The sequence below is a fragment of the Ostrinia furnacalis genome, unplaced genomic scaffold, assembly GCF_004193835.3.
Source record: "Ostrinia furnacalis isolate ACB-3 unplaced genomic scaffold, ASM419383v2 OfSCF7067, whole genome shotgun sequence".
NCBI lineage: Eukaryota > Metazoa > Arthropoda > Insecta > Lepidoptera > Crambidae > Ostrinia > Ostrinia furnacalis.
In genome coordinates, this window is record NW_021137306.1 from 283,806 (window position 1) to 304,695 (window position 20,890).

At 38.0% G+C, this 20,890-nt stretch overlaps 1 protein-coding gene across 1 annotated transcript in view; it reads right to left on the reverse strand.

Annotated features, from left to right (window-relative positions):
- Positions 1–20,890, reverse strand: part of l(1)G0007 (ATP-dependent RNA helicase l(1)G0007) — a 131,008-nt gene that overhangs the window by 8,304 nt on the left and 101,814 nt on the right. Inside the window, exons 12-16 of the mRNA XM_028319038.1 lie at positions 13,472–13,651; positions 4,764–4,847; positions 3,249–3,399; positions 2,168–2,265; positions 1,001–1,228 (exon numbers count right to left, since the gene is read on the reverse strand). Coding sequence (XP_028174839.1) covers positions 1,001–1,228; positions 2,168–2,265; positions 3,249–3,399; positions 4,764–4,847; positions 13,472–13,651 — 741 coding nt within the window. The remainder of the gene's footprint in view (positions 1–1,000; positions 1,229–2,167; positions 2,266–3,248; positions 3,400–4,763; positions 4,848–13,471; positions 13,652–20,890) is intronic.

A 20,890-nucleotide genomic window follows, 5' to 3' on the forward strand; every position in this document is an offset into this window, starting at 1 on the left:
AGAAAATCGTTAAAGTTCGCGTCGCGGAAGGTGCGGTTTATTTGATGTTGAGTATTTTTCTTTTGTTAATTATTCTAGATGTGGGGTATTGGTCCAGAAGCCATAAGTTCTGTGTGACAGCATAATAGATTTGTACTCAAGTGTCATTTAAGGGATATGAGCTCTGCTCAGCCATTTCCACTGACGCTGAGCGGAGACGAAACATGTCATAAAGAACAATTACTTTCTTATTATCGTCTTTTCTCGCCTCATTGCCGCTTTAACAGAAAACAGGCTTTATTCTCTCTCCTGTTCTAAGCTTAAGTGCACCTGTGGCGGCAGGTCCATAAAGTCCAGGAAGGCCAGCTGATCTTCAACTCCTAATGACTTGAGGAGCAGCAAAGTGCGCTATATCTCTGGTACAGTAGCCGCTAGTAATTTGCGTTGGTAATACCGCTGCGTGTAGAGGCAGAATGCCTTAACCTTACCTTTACCTTGTTTGTACGGTGAGAGTTGACTCAATAGTTATCTAGTGGCATCTGCAAGAGGATCATGTAGCTGAAAATGGGGAGAAGTATGCTGACCTGTGGTGGCGGGTCCATAAAGTGAAAAGCCAATAAGTCTTCAACTCCTAATGACTTGAGGAGCAGCACAGTATTAGCCAAATTAGTCCGCTGTATCTCCGGCATAGTCGCAGCTAACAACTCGCGCTGGTTTTGCCGCTGCGTGCACCTTACGCTCCCGATAGTAATTTATTGAGCGGCATGTTTAGGAGGACCATGTAGCTGAAAAGGGCTGTGAAGAAGAAAGATAATGCTTTACCTGTGGTAGTGGGTCCATGAAGTGGAAAGCCAATAAGTCTTCGACTCCTAATGACTTGAGCAGTAGTACAGTATTAGCCAGGTTAGTACGCTGTATCTCCGGTACAGTCGCAGCTAGTAGTTCCCGTTGGTATTGCCACTGTGTGTAGAGACAGAACGCCTTGCCGTGCTTGCCTAAAAAGGAGGAGAAATATACTAACCTGCGGTGGCGGGTCCATAAAGTGAAAAGCCAATAAGTCTTCAACTCCAAGCGACTTTAGCAGCAGTACAGTATTGGCCAAGTTAGTCCGCTGTATCTCCGGCACAGTAGCGGCTAACAACTCGCGCTGGTACTGCCGCTGCGTGTACAGACAGAAAGCCTTGCCCGGGCCCGTTCGGCCCGCACGACCCGCCCTCTGGCGTGCGTTGGCCTGGCTCACTGGGTAAATCTGTGGAAATAGACATGTTGACACCACCAATCAATTGACGTACTTTTTAAAACTGTCAAAACGAAACTCACCCATAGATTTTGTATGGCACTACAAGCAAGTAAAGTCACTATTTTGTCAACTCAATTATACTACTTTTTTCAATTACAATGCGACCAATAATATAATCGTAATTAACAGGTAATTTAAAATTAATTAAGTTCTTAAGACCAGAATGAAGTGTCTTTTTAGAAAAGTTGTGATTAGTCCTAAGGCATTCCCTGGTATCCCCCAGGATTTTGGGGTTAGGTACCTATACCGATTCAAAGACAATCGCACCCCCCGTATCAAGACATAGACCGCAGATTTGCCATGCAGATGTGCCAGTGAGTACTAATCTTCGCGACTTGTGTCACCCCCTGATGCTTTGCACGCCGCTACTGTGGAGAATGTTGTCAAATTGTCCATTGTATAACTTGTAGTCTGTGCCTAAAGATACTGGTCATTTTTCAAATAAAAAAAAATATCAAAACTAATTTTTGGTTACAAAATAAGGATAAGTAGGAGGCTTCGGCAAACTCGACGTTTAAGGTGCAAGTTCGTAGCCGACTCCATACAGCAGCAGCAGACGATGCAACGTGTCGTCGCGACACTATTGTTTTCTATGTATTTCTATGAGATAGCATCCGTTGCTAGCTATACGTCGTCTGAAAGCATTTCATAGAAAAATGTAGAATAGAAAGTAGTGTGTCGCGGCGACATGCGTCTACTGCTGTCGTGTGGAGTCGGCTACGAATTTGCAACATCTTAACGCTATGTAATAATCACGATTAAGCAGATTACATGATCTAGAAATTTTAATGTAGATTTACAAAATTTCAGTTTCTATACGCGCAAACAATACTATGTGAACTGCGAGAGTGATTAAGACCAGAGGAAAGAAATAAAGAGGTAACTTACCTGTAGAGCGTCCATACCAATCCTTGGATTGTACACTTTCAGCTTGCAGTAACCGGAGTCCACCACGTACATGATGCCGTCGACAGTCAGCGACGTTTCTGGAAACAAAAAAACAATTTTAATAAACTTTCTGCGATGTAGCTGTATGCTTGATTTCCAGTAGTACACACAGGAGTTGTTTCCACAGGATTTCCTGACGTCCTCATAAAGGTAGCAGGAAGGCGCTGGATGCAGGCCGCTGCCAACCGAGGCCTATGTTCAGCAGTGGACGTCCTGTCCTGTGTAGCTGAAATGATTATGAGACCTTACCAGCAATGTTGGTAGCCACGATCTTGGCTTGCAGATCAGCTGGTAATTGAGAGTAGATCGAGAGCACCATGAAAAGCGGCGCGCTGTAGACTCTGTATGAAATCTAGTTCAATAAACCAGCTGTAATTCTTACCAACCAGGCGAAGGTCGCGGAAAGGACCTGGATGCGGGCAGCGCAGGATCGGCCATTTTGAAAATCCTTTGGGGAGGCCCTTGTCTAACCGTGAACGATATTTGGCTGAAACGAACGAACTGTTATGAGCCTCTGGGGATTTGGGTTTTTAAAAAAGAACACGAGATTAAAAGGATAAGACAGCCGTCTAGTTCGGATGGTGGAATGAGACTGACTTGGAAATGCGAGGTATCGCAGGCTATGGATGGAAAAGGATGAGTCGGCAAAAGGCGGAATGTCAAGTAAGCAATATAGGGTGCGAGGGCTATCTGTAACAGAACGAACGAACGAAGACCTCACCACTAATGTTGGTAGCCACGATGCACTTCCTCTGGCCAGGTGGAGCTCGCTGGAAGATCTTGGCTTGCAGGTCAGCTGGTAACTGAGAGTAGATCGAGAGCACTATGAAAAGCGGCGCGCTGTAGACTCTGTATGAGATCTAGTTCAATAAACCAGCTGTAATTCTTACCAACCTGGTGAAGGTCGCGGGAAGTACCTGGATGCTGGTAGCGCTGGACCGGTCATTGTGAAAATCCTTGGGGAAGGCCTATGTCCAGCAGTGGACGTCCTGTGGCTTAAATGATGATGATGAGACCTTACCAGCAATGTTGGTAGCCACGATGCACTTCCTCTGGCCAGGTGGAGCTCGCTGGAAGATCTTGGCTTGCAGGTCAGCTGGTAATTGAGAGTATATCGGCAGAACCGTTAGAGGCGGCGCACTGTCCAGGTCTGCTAGACGCTCTGTGAGAACCTGGGGAAGAATTAATAAATAAATGGGCGTTTTACACTGCGCCATTTAGTCTCAAACTAAGCAAAGTTTGTTCTATGGATACTAGACAAAGGATTTGTGAATACATATCTAAACATAGAAAACACGAAGACTAAAGGACGTAGCACATTTATTAATTCGGAAAGAGATCCTAACCGTATCAACTGGAGGCGATCAGTAAGTATTCTTTGTATGAAACTTCACAGTGCAACGTACTTATCCGCACTGTAAGGGCTATATTTCACCGGGACACCATGGCGGCGCAACCAGTCGCCGGCTACCAACAAAATTTATACAGCTCTATAGAGTTACTCACCTGGTGTCCGTTTGGTTGCGCAAAGCTGTATACATTTTGTTGGTAGCGGTGACTGGTTGCGCCGCCATGGTGTCCCGGTGAAATATAGCCGTTAATGTTAATGATAATGATCATGTATTTTAATTTGTTCTTTCGAGGATCGTCGAACCTGCGTCCTTTGGCATAGTAGCCCAGTATCACTATACCAAATAGTCACTATCTATGACCATTTGTATTTCTATTTGACGGCTATAAAGTTTAGTTGTGAAAGACAAAACGCTTATATTATAGAGATGACAAAGGACAATGACCAAAAATGTATGGAGTGTGGTCCAAATGTCCACCACTTACGAGACCTATGTAGTAAAATAGTCTACTAAATACTGATTCATTATAACCAAACCGCAATCAAAAATATGCTGTCAGTAAAAAGTTATGACTGAATGAAAAGTCTGTTTTTACCTTTTCATCCAAAAAATGTTCTTCGTATCATTTTACCCATTGCACATTTTGGACTAATCTACGCATGTTATGTTCATGTCGCATGTGGCGCGGGGTTATAGATGAACTAGCTGTGCCTACGACTTTGTACGCGTGAGAATTGTTAGAATAATGTTTCCCATTTTTACAACATTTGTCTTTACTGCTCCGCCCCTATTGGTTGTTGGGTGATGTTATTTGTCTTAAAACCATCCTTGATAAATGGGCTATCCATAACAAAAAAAAATTTTCAAATCGGACCAGTAGTTCCTGAGATTAGCGCGTAAATTACTACATTTTTTCAAACAGTCATAACTTTTTACTGACAGCTTATTTTTTTTCGTCCCATACTGAAAGTTAATCTCTATTTAATGGACTATAAGCCAATATAGGTCTCATTGGTGGTGGACATTTGGACCACTTTTGGTCATTGTCCTTTGTAGATCAAACAAATTGCTATGCAAAATCAGAAAGGAGAAAAATTATGTACTAAAAAGGAAGCCGTATTCGTTTCCCATTGTTAGTCCTTGCTAGGTTTAATGACGTGTTAACAAATGAGGTTCTTACTTACCTCACAAGTAACTTCAATATCTTCTTGACCAGGCATGAAGATTAGGATGTCTCCTTCGTCAGGCTGTAGATGAATCTGCAGAGCCTGAAACAAGAATGTTAATGTTAAACAGTGCCGTAACTAGGGCGGTGCCAGCGGTGCCCAGGCACAGGGCACAGGGCGCAGACCCTGGAGGGGCGCAGAAATGACCAGACCAGTATCTAGTTTTGTATCATGCACGCTCTGCACCCCCCCCGTAGAAGGTTACTTTTTATTCAAAAAGGTTACATTTTTTTATATTTCTCGCACCGGGCGCATAAAAGGCTAGTTACGGCACTGATGTTAAAAAGAAATGCATAAAAAAGCGCAGATAATAACAGTTCTCGCTTCTCTCTAATTCGCTTCCACCTTGCTTCGGCCTAATCGTAACTTACAATCAGGTGAGATACAGGCCAAGAGCTTCCTCGTTGTGAATAAAAAAAAAGTTTTAAGTCGCATTAAACTCATAACAGATCTAGTCTCTAGAATTCAAAAAGTTGAACGAACTCGATGGACGCTCGTCTTATGATAGATTCTTTGATACGAATAAAAATTGCTTTGCGTAATTTTTTTCCCAAATTGGTAACGTCTAATAAAATACTCATCAGTTAAGAATAATCGTCTCAGAGGTCCTATAAAAAGATATGATCTAGTGGTTAAAACCCTCACGAAAAAAAAATACAAATTAACTTTATTCGCTAAAAAATGAGTGTGACAGGGCATAAAGACTTTTAAAGACGATGTTTTGGACAATGTTAACACACAGGTACCTACATGACACAGGTGGATGAGTCAGTATATAACCAGCTATTATTGCGAAAACACTATTGCCTTGATTCGAGCCTAAGCTTATAAGATTCTGCATTAAACCAGTTCATATTTGCTATGATGCACGTACCTGCAACCTTATTTGAAGCTATCTTTATCCAAATAGCAATCACTGATCTAAACATATAAGATAAACATCTATTGCGTAGTTTGACGTCAATGTACTTAAGAAATGAGATAAGAGACGATGCTGTGCGAATCGTGAATGGGAGAAAAGTTCTAAGAGATATGGAATTCACTGATTTTTAGTGTAAACTGACAACTAGCTATGTCAGCTGCTTAAATCTCAAAAATATTTTGTAAAGTATACGTCTCAAAATACAAGATAATATTACTGACCATCGACCCACCATAACCAATAACAAATTATACCTATTGCAGGGATTAATTTTAAAATCGCTATAAAAACGTTTTTTTATTTTTTCAATTTAAATCATTTATTTACTCAGACGTGGTACAATTTCTCCCTATATGACATAAATTAAATTCCGCATGTATTATTTGAAAAAGCATAAACACCTAAGTGCTGTAGAGGAACGTGACTGTAGTCTACAGACTGCAACAATGTCATAAGTAAATAAATAAAATGTATTCTTCTTTTCGTCATGTTAAACATAATAACTTTGAACTTGTGTATAGAATTCCAACAAACAGAATCCATTTGCATTTAGAACGAGCGATAAATGCATATTTGACGTCAAGAAAAGTCTGCGTATCGAGTTAATAAAGTTGAGGTCAGAGAGGACATCCCTGAGGCAGTCCTCAAGGTCAAACGTTCGAGAACTTGAAGCTTTGAAGACTGTTTACTATAGTAAATAACTCAGTCGAATTCAATTTCACAAGTTTGTTCAATTTATCAAATAAGATGAAAGTTGCGGGGAGGCGACGTTGACAGATTTTATTACTGTCAGAGGCTTCAGTAAAATCACAAACACGATTAAAGCTACTTCTGAAACAAACGACAATGACTGGAATATAAACAACTTATCTTTCATTGTTGTAGTTTACGACTCATAAGTTTTATAGTTTTTTTTGTTCAAATTGGTAAGAAGGTAGGTTAATTTGACATCTAACTACATAGATTGTGTGAAGAAAATTTCTGTATAGACTAACTTTACATTGTTTCTGAGGCTTTTATGTGGTGATTAGCCCGCTCCGAATTAGCCGGATTGATAGAGTCAAACCTACATTCCACGACTTTGAGGTCAATTACTTTACAGCACCATCATAGGTGTGTTATGTTAATTAAAGCTAATTACTTTACACCACTATTATAATAACCACTATTTATGGCCACCAGACGCTGATTAGTGAAAGAGGGTTACATGTTAAAGGTCGTCAATGGGATGTTCAGTTCACAGCGTGTGCTTACCACGGTTCTGTTTATTTAATTATGAGTTAGAGACAAAACAGTAGACTCTATCATTTAGAAATTGTGTCTCAAATTAGGGTTACGTATATTCTATTTTATGGAGCATAATGTAAAGTTAGATTTTCAGGTTCGAAGATCATAACTTCTTACAGCAACACACGTATCATCATTCCACTTTCTTGGGAACTGCGAAATAATTATGGCAAACATAGTGGGCGTTCTGCATCTTTTCTATGTAGGTATTCTAGATTATCTTTTTCTCCGATAGCTACACCAATATTTTATTTCTATAACTGGTTCATTTCGCTCATAAATCGCAAGTTTTTAGTGCATCTTAAAACGCTGTTCCTTTGCGATATAGCATCATGGACCTAATATAAAGTATGGTAGTATAGACCATGGTACGCGTGATAGACCCTTCTTTTCCTAATTTGCGTACATAATAATCAAATTGGTATGCACAATCATCTCGATTTCATCGGACGTGGGATCTTTCTATAGACCATTGTTTACAAATCTGGCCCGGCCGGTTTGTATAACATTTACCATGAACTGGGGTAATCTAGAATTATCGTGCGCCACTTACATTGTTTGGATTCATTTGCAAACATGTTGCTTAAACAAGTATATTGAACAAGTTTTTTATTTGTAATTTGCTCACGGTTCGTTTAGAACTTTATAGAAGTTCTTGAGGATAAATTAAGAAATGCAATTTGAAACAATAAAAAAAAGAGTCGGTAAGGGGAATGCAGAATTTTAGATCAGTGACAAAAATCTTAAATAAACCAGGCACAGTAATCAAAAAATCATAAGGAGAAGAATATTGTAACATGAATAATGTAATTTATTAATTTTGTTTCTGAAGTGACACAATGATGTAGAGTTATCATTTTTCGAATAAAACTGTAGGTTTAATTGAAACGAAAGTGCTAATTATTTCACTAGAATTCATAAAACTGTAAATATTTTAGATCAACACGAGTTTCACGACTATTCGCGATTATTGTAGTTGAAATTATTAAAAGCGCCTGTATTTTCAGGATGTGCGTTTCTAGAACGTTTCGATCGGATATTGCGCGTTCCACGCATTGTGTGCAAATACAATTAGGTGTGCGTAGGCAACTACAAGAATATTAATTAAAACGAGTGTTTTATTACTATGCAGACGAACAATTTACGTCTGTGGGTGGTCTGTATTATCAATCGTAATTTGTACATTTTTGAAATTATACCCTGAACTTATGCCCTAATTAATTAAATTTACACCCTAGTTGAACTCTGGTTTAAATTGTCATTTAGTATGGAAATGTCATTTTAATCCAAGGCTAGACAGAGACAGTCATGGGTACTGCACTACATACATTTCTTTGAGCGCCCCCCCTGGCTAACTTTTATTCTCAAAGGTTTAAAAGTTCTAAAATGTTATTGTATTTCCTGTTTTTAAGGGTTTGTTAGTAGTTGGTTAGCTTTTAAAAAATGTTATTGCCGACTTAACATTTGTTACCAAAACAAAACAAATACAAAATACGTTCATAAACCTGGATCGACTGTGCTCATTCAAGAACCCCAAACTTGGGCTTGCCGGTCATCGAACGTCGTACAACCCACCAAGTCAGGTGGTAATGTGCACCTTATTGGGGCGGCTTAAGGGCTACATTACGAATCATTGCCAATTGTAGCCGAGGTAATTTAATTAGTGGCAGTGAACGCAGTTGCAAACACGCCGCGCCTACCCATTTGTTAGATCGAGGTGGTGGGCCGGGCTATGCAAGATAGATACAACACGCCAAGTAAGTATTTGACTGCAATCGCACCTGCAGACACAGGATACTAGCTGAGATATTGCTCAATGTCGATATAAGTTCAACATACAATTGCAAGCTAGCGAGATGAGTAGATGTACGTACCGCATACCGCTATCATTAAAAATAGACTGAAAAAACTTTGTGCATTTTAAGGTGGAACTTACCTGCCCGTAAATGCCTATTCACTCTCGCCTTGAAGAGGCTCGGATCTTGGTGATAGATTAGTAACACCTTAATGCCTATTGAGCAGTATTTAGTTAGGATTTATCCTAAGACGAACATAGTTTATAAACTATGTTCGGCTCAATATTCCTAAATAAAATACGTTATATTTATGTAACATCAAAATAAACTAAAAGTAAATAACAGCTATTTGATGGTAAAGAATAAACAAAATGCACTAGACAGTGACTCAGTCAACGCCTGAAATTGTCTGTGTGTGGGCAACTGGGCATGTCGCGTGTGGGCTGTACGATCAATTAAAAGGCGGATATAGTCTTAATTAACTTTTAAAACCCTTATGAGTAATTTACAAGTCCTTTAAAGAAATATTGATATACTGAGAAAGAATCGCTTGGCTGGTCTGCGATCAGATATAATGCCTCGTGTCATATTATGCCAAGCTTATACGCTTAGTGCAGAGTATACTTTTTTTACTTTACATTTTTTTCTTCATGTCGGCTGCTTCTGCGTTGCATAAACCGGACCACGGACAACTTGTCCCATTAGTGGTTCTAATGGCGTGGCGTAGATCAATCGCAAAAGCGCTATTTATCACACCATTTAATTACTAGGCTGCTATAGTTATAACTTACACCAGTTGCACAGTTGCATACATTCTTTTAAAATGCAACAGGTCTCCACAATTTCAGTTGTTTAGAAAAAAAGCAGGTACATACGTATGATACGTCAATGTTTAATAATATATCAGAAACAACCAAAAAATCGGAGTGTGGAAATGGAATAGTCATAGTTCGACATTTTCAGCAACTTTAGGGCAATGCACGAAAGTTTTTCTATGTTGAACCGAAACACTCGATTTTACTTTTAGTTTTGCTAGTCTGTTAGTAAATACTAATTTTGTTCAATTATTATGCCCCGCATAGTCACGGTAGTGTAGTTTTTTATGTTTTAAGTTTTACATATTAAGTACCCCGCATAAAAAAATACTTTCAGCGCGATAAACTTAGAACAAAAAATAATTAAACACAAAAGATAAATTACTATAACTCGTGTGTCTAGCTTAGTCGTGTGTCTAGCTCTTGATACAATAGATGTAGATAATTTCAACTACCATTATTTAGGATCGTATTAGACGATAATTAATATCAACGACCCATGCATGTCTTTTAACAAACGTGTAAATGCATACCGGTTACCGTAAAGTTACTGTTAAAGTTAGGTGGTGCAACTCAGCCAAAGAGTTCGTTCAACTTATGATAAAAAAACAATGCCAACGTTCAAAAATTGAATTTATCTTTCGTTTAATCAAGGCTCATAAACACGCAAAGGCGACGACAGGCGGAATGCTTTTTTGCATAAATCTGACGTGTAATCAAACGATTTATGAACTTTTTATTTCGCTGAATTTGTCTTCCCCTCGGGCTCGAACAGGTTAATAAATTATTTGTAAATATGATGACTAAACGAACTTCTAAATTAAGTCGAATTGTCTTGGAGAGTCCAAGATCAGCTGGAGGGTTCTCGCTTTTATTAATAAGTAAATAACTATAAAAAAGATATCACAAAATAATGACATGGACGTCTAAAGGGCGTGCAAGCATCATTTCATCCAAATGACGTCCACTGCTTGACAAAGGACTACCCCAATGAATTCCACAAATACCAATTCAGCATTGCTCGCATCCAGGAGCTTCGCGCGATCCTTACCAGATGATCTATTGGGATGCCTGCCAACAATAAGTCCGTGGTCGCTACTCGAGAACTTTTCTGCCCGAAACATTGAGGTATAATGTACGCTAGTACATTATTTACACCACAATGACCCCAAAGCAACACAATGCAAGGATGACTGACGCCCGTATTCACTAACATCACTATGAGGTCTCACAATGCTGGTTGACGCACAGAGTCACACACGAATCAATCATGGAGCTCTATTCAACGCTACTTATCTTCACTTATGGAAGCATCGTTTGTGATAACGGGCGTACGAAAACAAAAGACAGACGAGTAACATGAGAACGCATAAAAAAATGTCATCCAAAAAAGGATGCATTTTACGTTGTTACATTTACAATTACAGTTCACCACGTTTGCAACGGGTCGTCGACCCATGCAGTTCCCGCTTGCGGCAAGAATGTGCCGATTAGTTTCGTAATCCAGAGCCGATATCGATAAACAAGTAACATGCAAATCGATGTTAATTGGCAAATCTTTCGTTTCGTTCAAAGGTTGGTCAATGTAATCTATTTGTTACATTTTCGTGGCTATTGCTGAACCATCTTTAATGATTTTCGGTATTATCAGCCAAAAAAAAAACCATAAAGAGCTGAAATAAGACGAGATAAAAGTTTGGTCGTTATGGAAATCCTTCGAGGAGGCCTTTGTCCAGCAGTGGACGTCATTTGGCTGCAATGAACGATCGAACGAACAATTTGCCCTGGTAAAACGCATCATTTCTCAAACCAAGTGTCCAAGGATATTTATTTCTCGATTTAGTTAAGTGATACGTATATGCTATAAGCCTACTTATTGTGTGATATATTGTGTAGCTAAGTATAAAAAGAAACAAGTCATTACAGATATAGTTAAGCATTTATTTTCTTTTTTTCTCCTTCGCACTTAAAAATACTAATTTAATTTAATGTTATTGCAGTTTGCAACAGGAAACATGCCGCATTACCGTTTAAGCGATTATTGTAAATGCCCACTTGATTGTTCCTAAAACGCGCGTTTATTATATGGAACCGTTTCTAATTAAATTAGGGTTGCCACATCGTCAGTCGACAAATAGATTTAAATTCAGCGCAAACGTTTCATTAAAAAAAAATAATTGTCGCTCGAAAAACATCAGCCAATCGAATTCGCAACAAAATACAAAGGAATTGGTTTTATGAAGTGGTCCCGGCTTTGCTTTAAATAAAAATAACATAAAGAAAAAAAAATTAAGTAAATAAAAATAAAAAACGCATACCTAATGAACGCTTTGTATATTGCGTTCTTTCATAGTAATAAAAACCGGCCAAGTGCGAGTCGGGCTCGCGCACAAAGGGTTCCGTAGCAGCAAATATAATAAACTTATTATGTCAATTTAATCAACCTATCTCAAAAACTATAAGAGATACTTTGATCAAACCAAAAATCGTTGAAAGAGTTAATTAGCATGCATCACCTCTATTTTTTTTAGAATTTTATACCCCGTAGTTATAAAAATAGAGGGGGGGGGACATACTTTTTACGACTTTGAGAGCTGATATCTCAAAAACCGTTCACTTTAAGAAAAATGTTTTTTAGAAAACTTTATATCATTTTAAAAGACCTTTCCATTGATACCCCACACGGGTATGTACATCGAAAAAAAATTTTCATCCCTCAGTTACATGTATGGGGGGCCCCACCCCCAATTCTTTTTTTTACTATTTAGTGTCATAATTTTGTAGCGGTTCATACAACACATATTCCCATCAAATTTCATCACTGTAGTACTTATAGTTTCCGAGTAAATCGGCTGTGACAGACGGACAGACGGACAGACGGACAGACGGACAGACGGACAGACGGACAGACGGACAGACGGACATGACGAAACTATAAGGGTTCCGTTTTTGCCATTTTGGCTACGGAACCCTAAAAACAGACTTGTTATGCATGAATGTGTGAACACAAACACAATTTTACACACAAATATTAAGAGGCAAAGCTACATTTAAGATTGTAATTTGTAATTGTAATAATCGCAGGAATGTTTCTACAAAACAGCGAGCCGTTCGAAATCGTGAGCGTTTTGCATTAATTAACAACGCTATGAATACGCATGTAAATGCACTAAACCAAACATTAACACATTACTACTATGTTTGTTTTAATTTTAAGTAACTAAAAGATATTTTTTTTTTAGCTTAATAATAATCTAACAAAAATATATTTGTGTGTATGGAAATGTCTACAATAAGATCTTCGGCTAAGTTCGGGTGGGACACGTTCACACACAAAAGGTATAATATAATTTAACTACATTTAAAAAAAAACTTAAATTTTCTATGATTCAGTGTACATACACACAATAAAGTTTTACTATCCATGACGGTTTCACAGATTTAACCCGGTAGTAAACACATAGAAAGGGTCTATTCAGGATAGAAATATCTTGATGTCAATTACATACCGAATTTCAGCTATATCTTTGGACAGACCGAAATTCAACACAGTTTAACAGTCCCGTCCACGTAGTCTTCACATTCTTCGCGAAGAAAGTGTCTACAGTGGGGATATTTCCGAAGAACGCTGAGAACTTGGACGAGTCCATAGTCGCTGACGTCACGATCAGCTTCAGGGGGGACTACTCCGAAAAACGTTGTCAGAACTTTCGAATGTTGCCATCACTCTCACGCAAAGCGAGATGCCAGCATGAGCGTAGGTGACAAATAGACTCGAAACTACATAAACAGCGTTTCGGAATAGACCTGCAGGTCCGAGCTAGCTAGTGATGGATCAAGACTTACCTGTTTAACAGCCCCATCCACGTAGTCCTCGCAGACATTCTTCGCGAAGAACGTCTCTACAGGGAAGGTCCGCCCCGGGATGGTGAAGGTGGGGACATTTCCAAAGAACGCTGAGAACTTGGACGAGTCCATGGTAGCTGACGTCACGATCAGCTTCAGGTCCGAGCGACGGGCCACCACCTGTTGGACAAAAAAAGATCAATTATTTATATTGTATTGCACATCACTTAAAAGCTCCATGTGTCTTGACAGGCATACCAGTGGTAGACTTTTCGAAAAAAAAAAAAAGCATTTTTCGCCTCATCTAGACAGACCTTCGTCTGTCGTCTTCGTCCGCTGATGGAGAAAGACCTTCCCAAATGATTTCCACGAGTCTTGCGCTGCCCGCATTCGCAGGCGTTTCCTACCCTCATTCAGGTTTTTAGATGCATTAAAGATTACATTTTCGATATCTTGCATAGTTTAGATAAGTGAGATCACTTGTATTATGAAATATTTTACAGACGGTTATCATAAGAGTTAAAAGGAAAAGTGTGGAAAAACATGACGACAAAACGATCTTTGATCGCTAACGTTACCAGTAAAACAAGTACTAAACAACGCCCTGCATTACGTGCCCACTATAAAACGATTTCCAATCAACATTATCCTGTTACTGGGCCCAACAAAAACTGTTGTTTTTAATTGAAATCTATTTTCTAATCTGGTTTACCTGTCTAGACCGATTGTTATTCATAACACTAGCGATTATGGCGCAGAACAATTTAACGGTCGGTTGGGCGCAGGAGTCGCCTTGCGCATAAACGACGCAAAAACTACTAAGCTATTTGCGGATACTTGCCTAACAATGTGATGCATAAAAAGTGCATCTACAATGTGAAGAAGTACGTGTTTTAAAGACCACTGTTAAATAAAAGCCTTGCCAAGCCGCGTAGTAGATTCTTTGTAATAACTGAAGTTAATGTCTGGAGTGATTTACACTTCATGATCATAGTCTTCTTTTCTATTGAAAATGAATAGAATAGAAGACCGTGATGTAGCTAATAAAATTACAACAAAGTTGGCATTTTTAACCTTTATAATGTTCGCGGCCACTGTAATCTAAATAAACCATTCAAATCTATTGGGAAGCTGTAAATACGAGCTAAAAGAACAATCCTTCTCTACACACAGTAATATCAAAATTAAGTCAATTTCTTATTGCAGGAAAAGGCTTATTAATTAACATAATAACAATGATCATGGTTTGATTTAAATGTAAACACCATCCGCATAGAGAAAGTGTGCAATGCGTTCGGATATAAGTGGGATGAATGGTAGCTCGTAGATCAATGCCGTGTACGTACAGTCAGATGCACCTGAAAGTCCATACTCTATCTTAGGGTTTCTGATTTCTCGACCTATTTTTTTTCTCGACTTTCGAGAATTCTCGAGGCCAAAGTCTCGAGTTTTCTCGGGTCTCGAGTCTTTTAATGAAAACTGCTGAAATCGGTTGAAATTTGATAAAAACACAGGTTTTTTTAATCTCATATACCTACTTTTATGCACAACAATCAATATTAGAATTTTGTACCACTTATTTTGGTAAGGAAATAAACAAAAAATAAAATCTTCTTTCATAATTAATATTTACCAATAATCATAACAAAAGTCATAAAGTCGCCTGTACTTTAAGGATAAATAACAATAAAAATCTGGAGCTACAATTGAATCGCTTGTTTTTTAAAGAACACAAGTCCAAGTAGCAAAATTACGATAAATAGTTTTTTTTATGAACAAAAAAAAAACTTTTTAATATTTTTTTTATTTTTTTACATATTATAACGAATTGAATAAACTTTACGAGGAAGCACGAGTACCTAACCTAACGTCTGTTAGGTAAGGTAACTGTCTAATTAACAATTTTTTCAGTCTTTAAATCAGTCACATTAAACATACATGTAATAAATATAGCATACTCGTTAGTGAACATTATTACTTAGTTTCAATTAAGATCATTACTTGCTCAATCAAATCAGTTAAAAAAAGAAAGAATGGGCCAGTCTAAAAGCAACGTTGACCTATTAAATAATTAAAAACTTACTTTTGTCTAAGAAAATAGGCTTTCAAGAATATTAAAGCTTCAAAATTGAAACTCGAGAATTCTCGAGCTTCGGTAATTTTATTCTCGTCTCGAATGAAGCCAAATTTCTCGAGTTTTCTCGAGTTCGAGAAAGCTCGAGCAGAAACCCTACTCTATCTATACCGACGGTCAATTTAACTTCTTTTGTTTATTGATCAATAGGTACCTACTCTTTAAAGCAAGACATTCATGGTTAGTTTTTGGATGCACATTAGTTCATCTAATCAGTATAATGGAACAGTTTAATCTGTAATCAGTCGTTTCAGCCAAAAGACGTCCACTGCTGGACAAAGGCCTCCCCCAAGGATTTCCACAGACCGGTCCTGCGCCGCTCGCATCCAGGCACCTCCCGCGACCTTCACCAGATCGTCGGTCCACCTAGTGGGAAGCCTGCCCACGCTACGTCTTCCGGCTCGTGGTCGCCACTCAAGAACTTTCCTGCCCCAGCGGCCATCAGCTCTACGAGCTATATGCCCCGCTCACTGCCACTTGATTTTAGCGATTCTGCGGGCTATGTCAGTCACTCTGGTTCTCCTACGGATCTCCTCATTTCTGATTCGATCACGCAGGGAAACTCCGAGCATAGCACGCTCCATCGCCCTTTGGGTGACCTTGAGCCTGTAATCAGTACTAATCCTGAATGTAGAGAGATGTTTATTTGTTCCAATGTGAAGTTAGACAATTTTTTGCAAGTTCATAAGGTTCAACGTCAAAATGGTAATGTGGCTTGGACTTTATGCAGCTGATTGTATAGTGGATAGATATTAATGTATTGTACAGTCGGCGTCTACTTTCAAAATGCACCGGTCCTGCCCACACGCTCCTGTGGAAAGCGCTGGTTTAATGTACTCTATGATCTTATAAAGTCACTTTAAACGAGGTTATAAAATATTATTGAACAGGAATGTTGACGATAAAAAATCATCTGCTTTTCACATTTCAATTCGGGTTTATTTGCACTACACTTTTCTTCTAAAAATTCAATTTTCAAACCTCAATGTTATATGGAAGTTATGAATGTAAATGAATGCCGAAAGTATCATATTGCTTTTTGAAAGAGCTATTGATGTGTGATCACTTATTTGACTCTATCAAGTCTTTCGTCGGTTAAATAGATAATGATTTGATACTCAAAAGCTTGTAAAAACACGAGCTCGCATTTGCGCGTAAAAAAAGTATTCAGGAAACCATACAAAATAGTTTTGAAAAGATTATGGAGTAGCTAGTTATTTTCTTGATAGGTACCTACATGATAATAAATTGAAAATACGGCTGACTGGGCATTTGAATACATTGTCTCATCATAAAGCATAAGAAAGTTGTGTCCAATGGCTCTGAAAATTGGATCGTTTTTATATTGCGTTACATTGTTATAGTATCAGTAGGAGATTAATAACATATTGGAGGATATTAACTGTTCAGATAGCCATAAAGTCAATCATATTGTATGTTTATTTATTGTAACAGATCTATAAAACTATTTTTTGTAAAAACAGCAAGTAACTCTCAAGAAGCTTGTTGGCGACATCAAACCTTTTTATATGTATTTTTTACTTTTTATACTTTTTTTCTATTTCTATTGTTTTTGATACGTCTTGTGGACTTACGATATAAAAAAGTGAATGAATACACGGTTTTTGTTATGTCGTAAAGTTTCGTGTTTGCTTTAAAGTAGCTTCTTATTCCCATACACACGAGGCTCACACATAGGTTTCACAGTGAAATCCACAACAAATCCACAACAAAGCTAATTAATTCGCCTGAAATTAAATATAGCACGTATTGCGCGATTATTTTAGTGCTAGACGAATTTGACGTCAAGGCCCTTTTAATTACTAAACAATATTATTAATTCAAAGATTCCTTTTATACGTTTTATTATATCTAACAATAAGCTTTCTCGTCAAAACACCCACGCCTATTAATAGTCAGGATACAAAAATAGCTAACGACAAAATAACTGAAAATACTTTCTCCCATACATATTGGACTCAATATATTGACGTCATAGTTTCGGGTGAGGGACACAATCGGAATAGCAGAGGCGATAACATTACAGTCTAGACAGATAGCATTTTTATAGATGTCGGGACACTTAGTCGGGATTAGGGCATGAATATCGGAATCTCGGAATCTCGTAATATCGGAATCTCGGACTGCGAGATCCGATATTTCAATTCCGATATTGAGCGACCCAATATCGTAATATCGGAATCAGATAAAAGTTTTAATTGAGGTTTTAAACAAAGCGTTTAAACTCGCCACAACCTGCCACAAAGCCCAAAGTACATGATTGGCAAAGACCAATGATTTTCTCATGTCTCTCACCATCACTTTTTGTTCCACTGCAAATATTTTAATATCTTTACTATTTATGGTTAATTTAACTTGTTCCAAATCAATTTTAGCATTTGCCATAGGTACGTGGTCAACAAAGAACGACATCTCAACTCCCTTTCAAACATTAATTTTACTGGACTATGGACCGCCAGTTCTGCGTACTATGTGTCCTGCCCATTGCCACTTCAGCTTGCTAATCCGTCGGCATGCTATGTCAGCGACCTTAGTTTACGGAGCTCTATCATTTCTGATTAGATCTCGTAAAGAAACACCAATCTTATCCCTGTCCATAGCACGTTGTGCCCTATATTCAAAGGCCACGTTTTCGAGCCGTATACAGTGTGAGTCACGTTAAAGTGTACATATGAAAAAAGATGAAACTAAACCTATTTTTATCGACAAAAAAGAGGTCAAAAAATTTTTGAGATTTTTTTTTAATTTTTTATAGAATTTTTTTTCTTCCAATTACTTATTGTAAAGAAAACGTAATAACTTTTAAACTAAGCGGTAAATCCTGATAAAATAAAAACAGTAATAATGTTAAATAATAGGCGATACTAAAAAAAATATATAAAATACACAAAAAAGGCCAACAAATAATAAAAAAATATACTTTTTGAAAAAAATCTGCTTTGAAATTCGTGTTTTTTTGGTTTTTGATAAATTTCTCCAAAAAATGCCCCTATAACCGGTAATTTTTATCACTTTGTATTATTTTCTTTCGTGTTAATTTCGTAAAACCAAAAATCGCATGTCTCTATCCCTATCACAACGTTTGCAACGATCGTTTGAACAAAGGCCTGCCATAACATTTTTAATAATTAAAAAAAAATCTCAAACATTTTTTGACCTCTTTTTTGTCGATAAAAATAGGTCTAGTTTCATCTATTTTCATATGTACACTTTAGCGTGACTCACACTGTATAATCACTGGTAACACACACTAATTGAAGACTTTCGTCTTCGTATTAGACGATTTACCTCTTTCTCGAAATTGCATCTAACTACCTAACTGATCGTTTGTCCGAGATAGACATACTTACTTGTCAACAATCTCGAGAATCGAGCTCCTAACCGAAACTGGGTAAGGAGCAACATGGACATTCGACATAAGCTTCGTTTTTTCCATATTCATCCGAAAGCCTACCTGTTGGGAAACTCGATTAAGGTCTTCGAGCATTGTGATAAGGTCTTCCAACGGTTCTGCCTTAGTACGAAAAACAGACGGACGATGAGGTAGCAAGGTTCTGAAGTGGAGGCCACGTACCGGAAAGCGCAGCGTAGGACTCATAACCACAATGTGGACCGACGAACTCATAAAGATAAAGGTAGCAGGAAGGCGCTGGATACAGGCCGCCACCAACCGGCCATTGTGAAAATCAGCATCGGAGCCTGTGTTCAGCAGTGGACGTCCTATGGCTGACATATGGCTGGCTAGTGGTTTTGTGAGTTGTACATCGATAATCAAAGGAACAAATTACAAGCATATTCAAGTTTTTACCACTATCTACAATTTTTGTAACACGTGATTTGAATGACTGTAAAATTCGTTCCACCAACATAAAACAGGGTAATATAATGAAGGAGTAAAAGTTTGTTTGATACCTGTGATTTTACAAAAACACTTTAATTATTTGCTAGTCCTTATAGGCTCATTATCAGTAACCATTCATTATCAGGTGATCCGTCTGCTCGTTTGCCTCTTGTCACATAAAAAACCAAATGCAATGGATACCCATAACGTAAAAATGGTTTTAAAATACTTCAATTTTATGAAGTGCTGTTTTGTACCAAATTAAAGATTTTGACTAAAATCATTATTTTATTGTAAACAATCCAGAATTCTTACGAATATAACCAAATATTAATTTTATAGCACATGAACTCAATTCCGATATTAATATCGGAATTCCGATATTGAGATCTAATATCGGAATCCAATATCGGAATTGAAAACCTTCCGATATTACATGCCCTAGTCGGGATATTATTGGGGGATGGAATGGAAGCTGTAAAACTAAAACTGATTTTAGTAAGACCGCGAATGTAGGGACTAGGGTCGCGTCGAGTTTACGCTGCAATTTTTTGACAAATTGCACTTACAGCGACTGCCAAATAAATCATAATAATGGCAAATACGAATAATATAAGAAATGAAATGAAGTAGTTTATTCAGTCAGTACGCATAGGCTTTTTCCAGGGCACTTATACACGTCCCAAATATAACTTTCCCTACTACCACTTCGGGACAACATATGGGCTGGTGCTGAGAAGAAGTGGCGGAAGAAACGCATCAGTTTTGTCAGCCTCCAAATGAAATGCCAAATGTATCATCGTGCTTTAACTCGAAAATTCAAGCGGAGATTTATCTAATTAAACAATTAACCTAGACGCGTAAAACCAAATATGGACGTTTTAATGAAACCTCGCATCACCAAGCAATATTGTTGTGTTTCGGCAGTTGGAGGATCCTTGACAAAAGAGGAAAAGCCAGTTCCTCTTTTGTCGAAGATCCCAGATGAAGCTCGCTTGCACCTTCGGCCTTTTCATCACGCATTGAGTGAGATGCAGGCCAAGAGCTTTCCCGTACCACGGTAATATTATCATACAGTATTGTAACTTCATATAAACCGAAGAATCGCGAGCTTTCCTTCGAAATTCAAATCTCGGTATGCGCTCGACATGCAAAAGTCGGGGGTGTCGCGAATGTGCCACAGTAATAAACGGACGATGTGTTGTTTTTAAACAGTAAGCGCTCTTTTTTTTATAAATATAATTACAAGTACCTATTTATACAGGGTGTTAGGTAAATGGGTTTATAAGCCGACACTAACCCATGCTAACATATGCATATAAATGGTATGGTGAAGTCAGTGATATCATCATATTCACCACTTTATTTTTTTTTAATTTTCATACAATATAACATTTATAAAATCAGATTGGTATGAAAATTA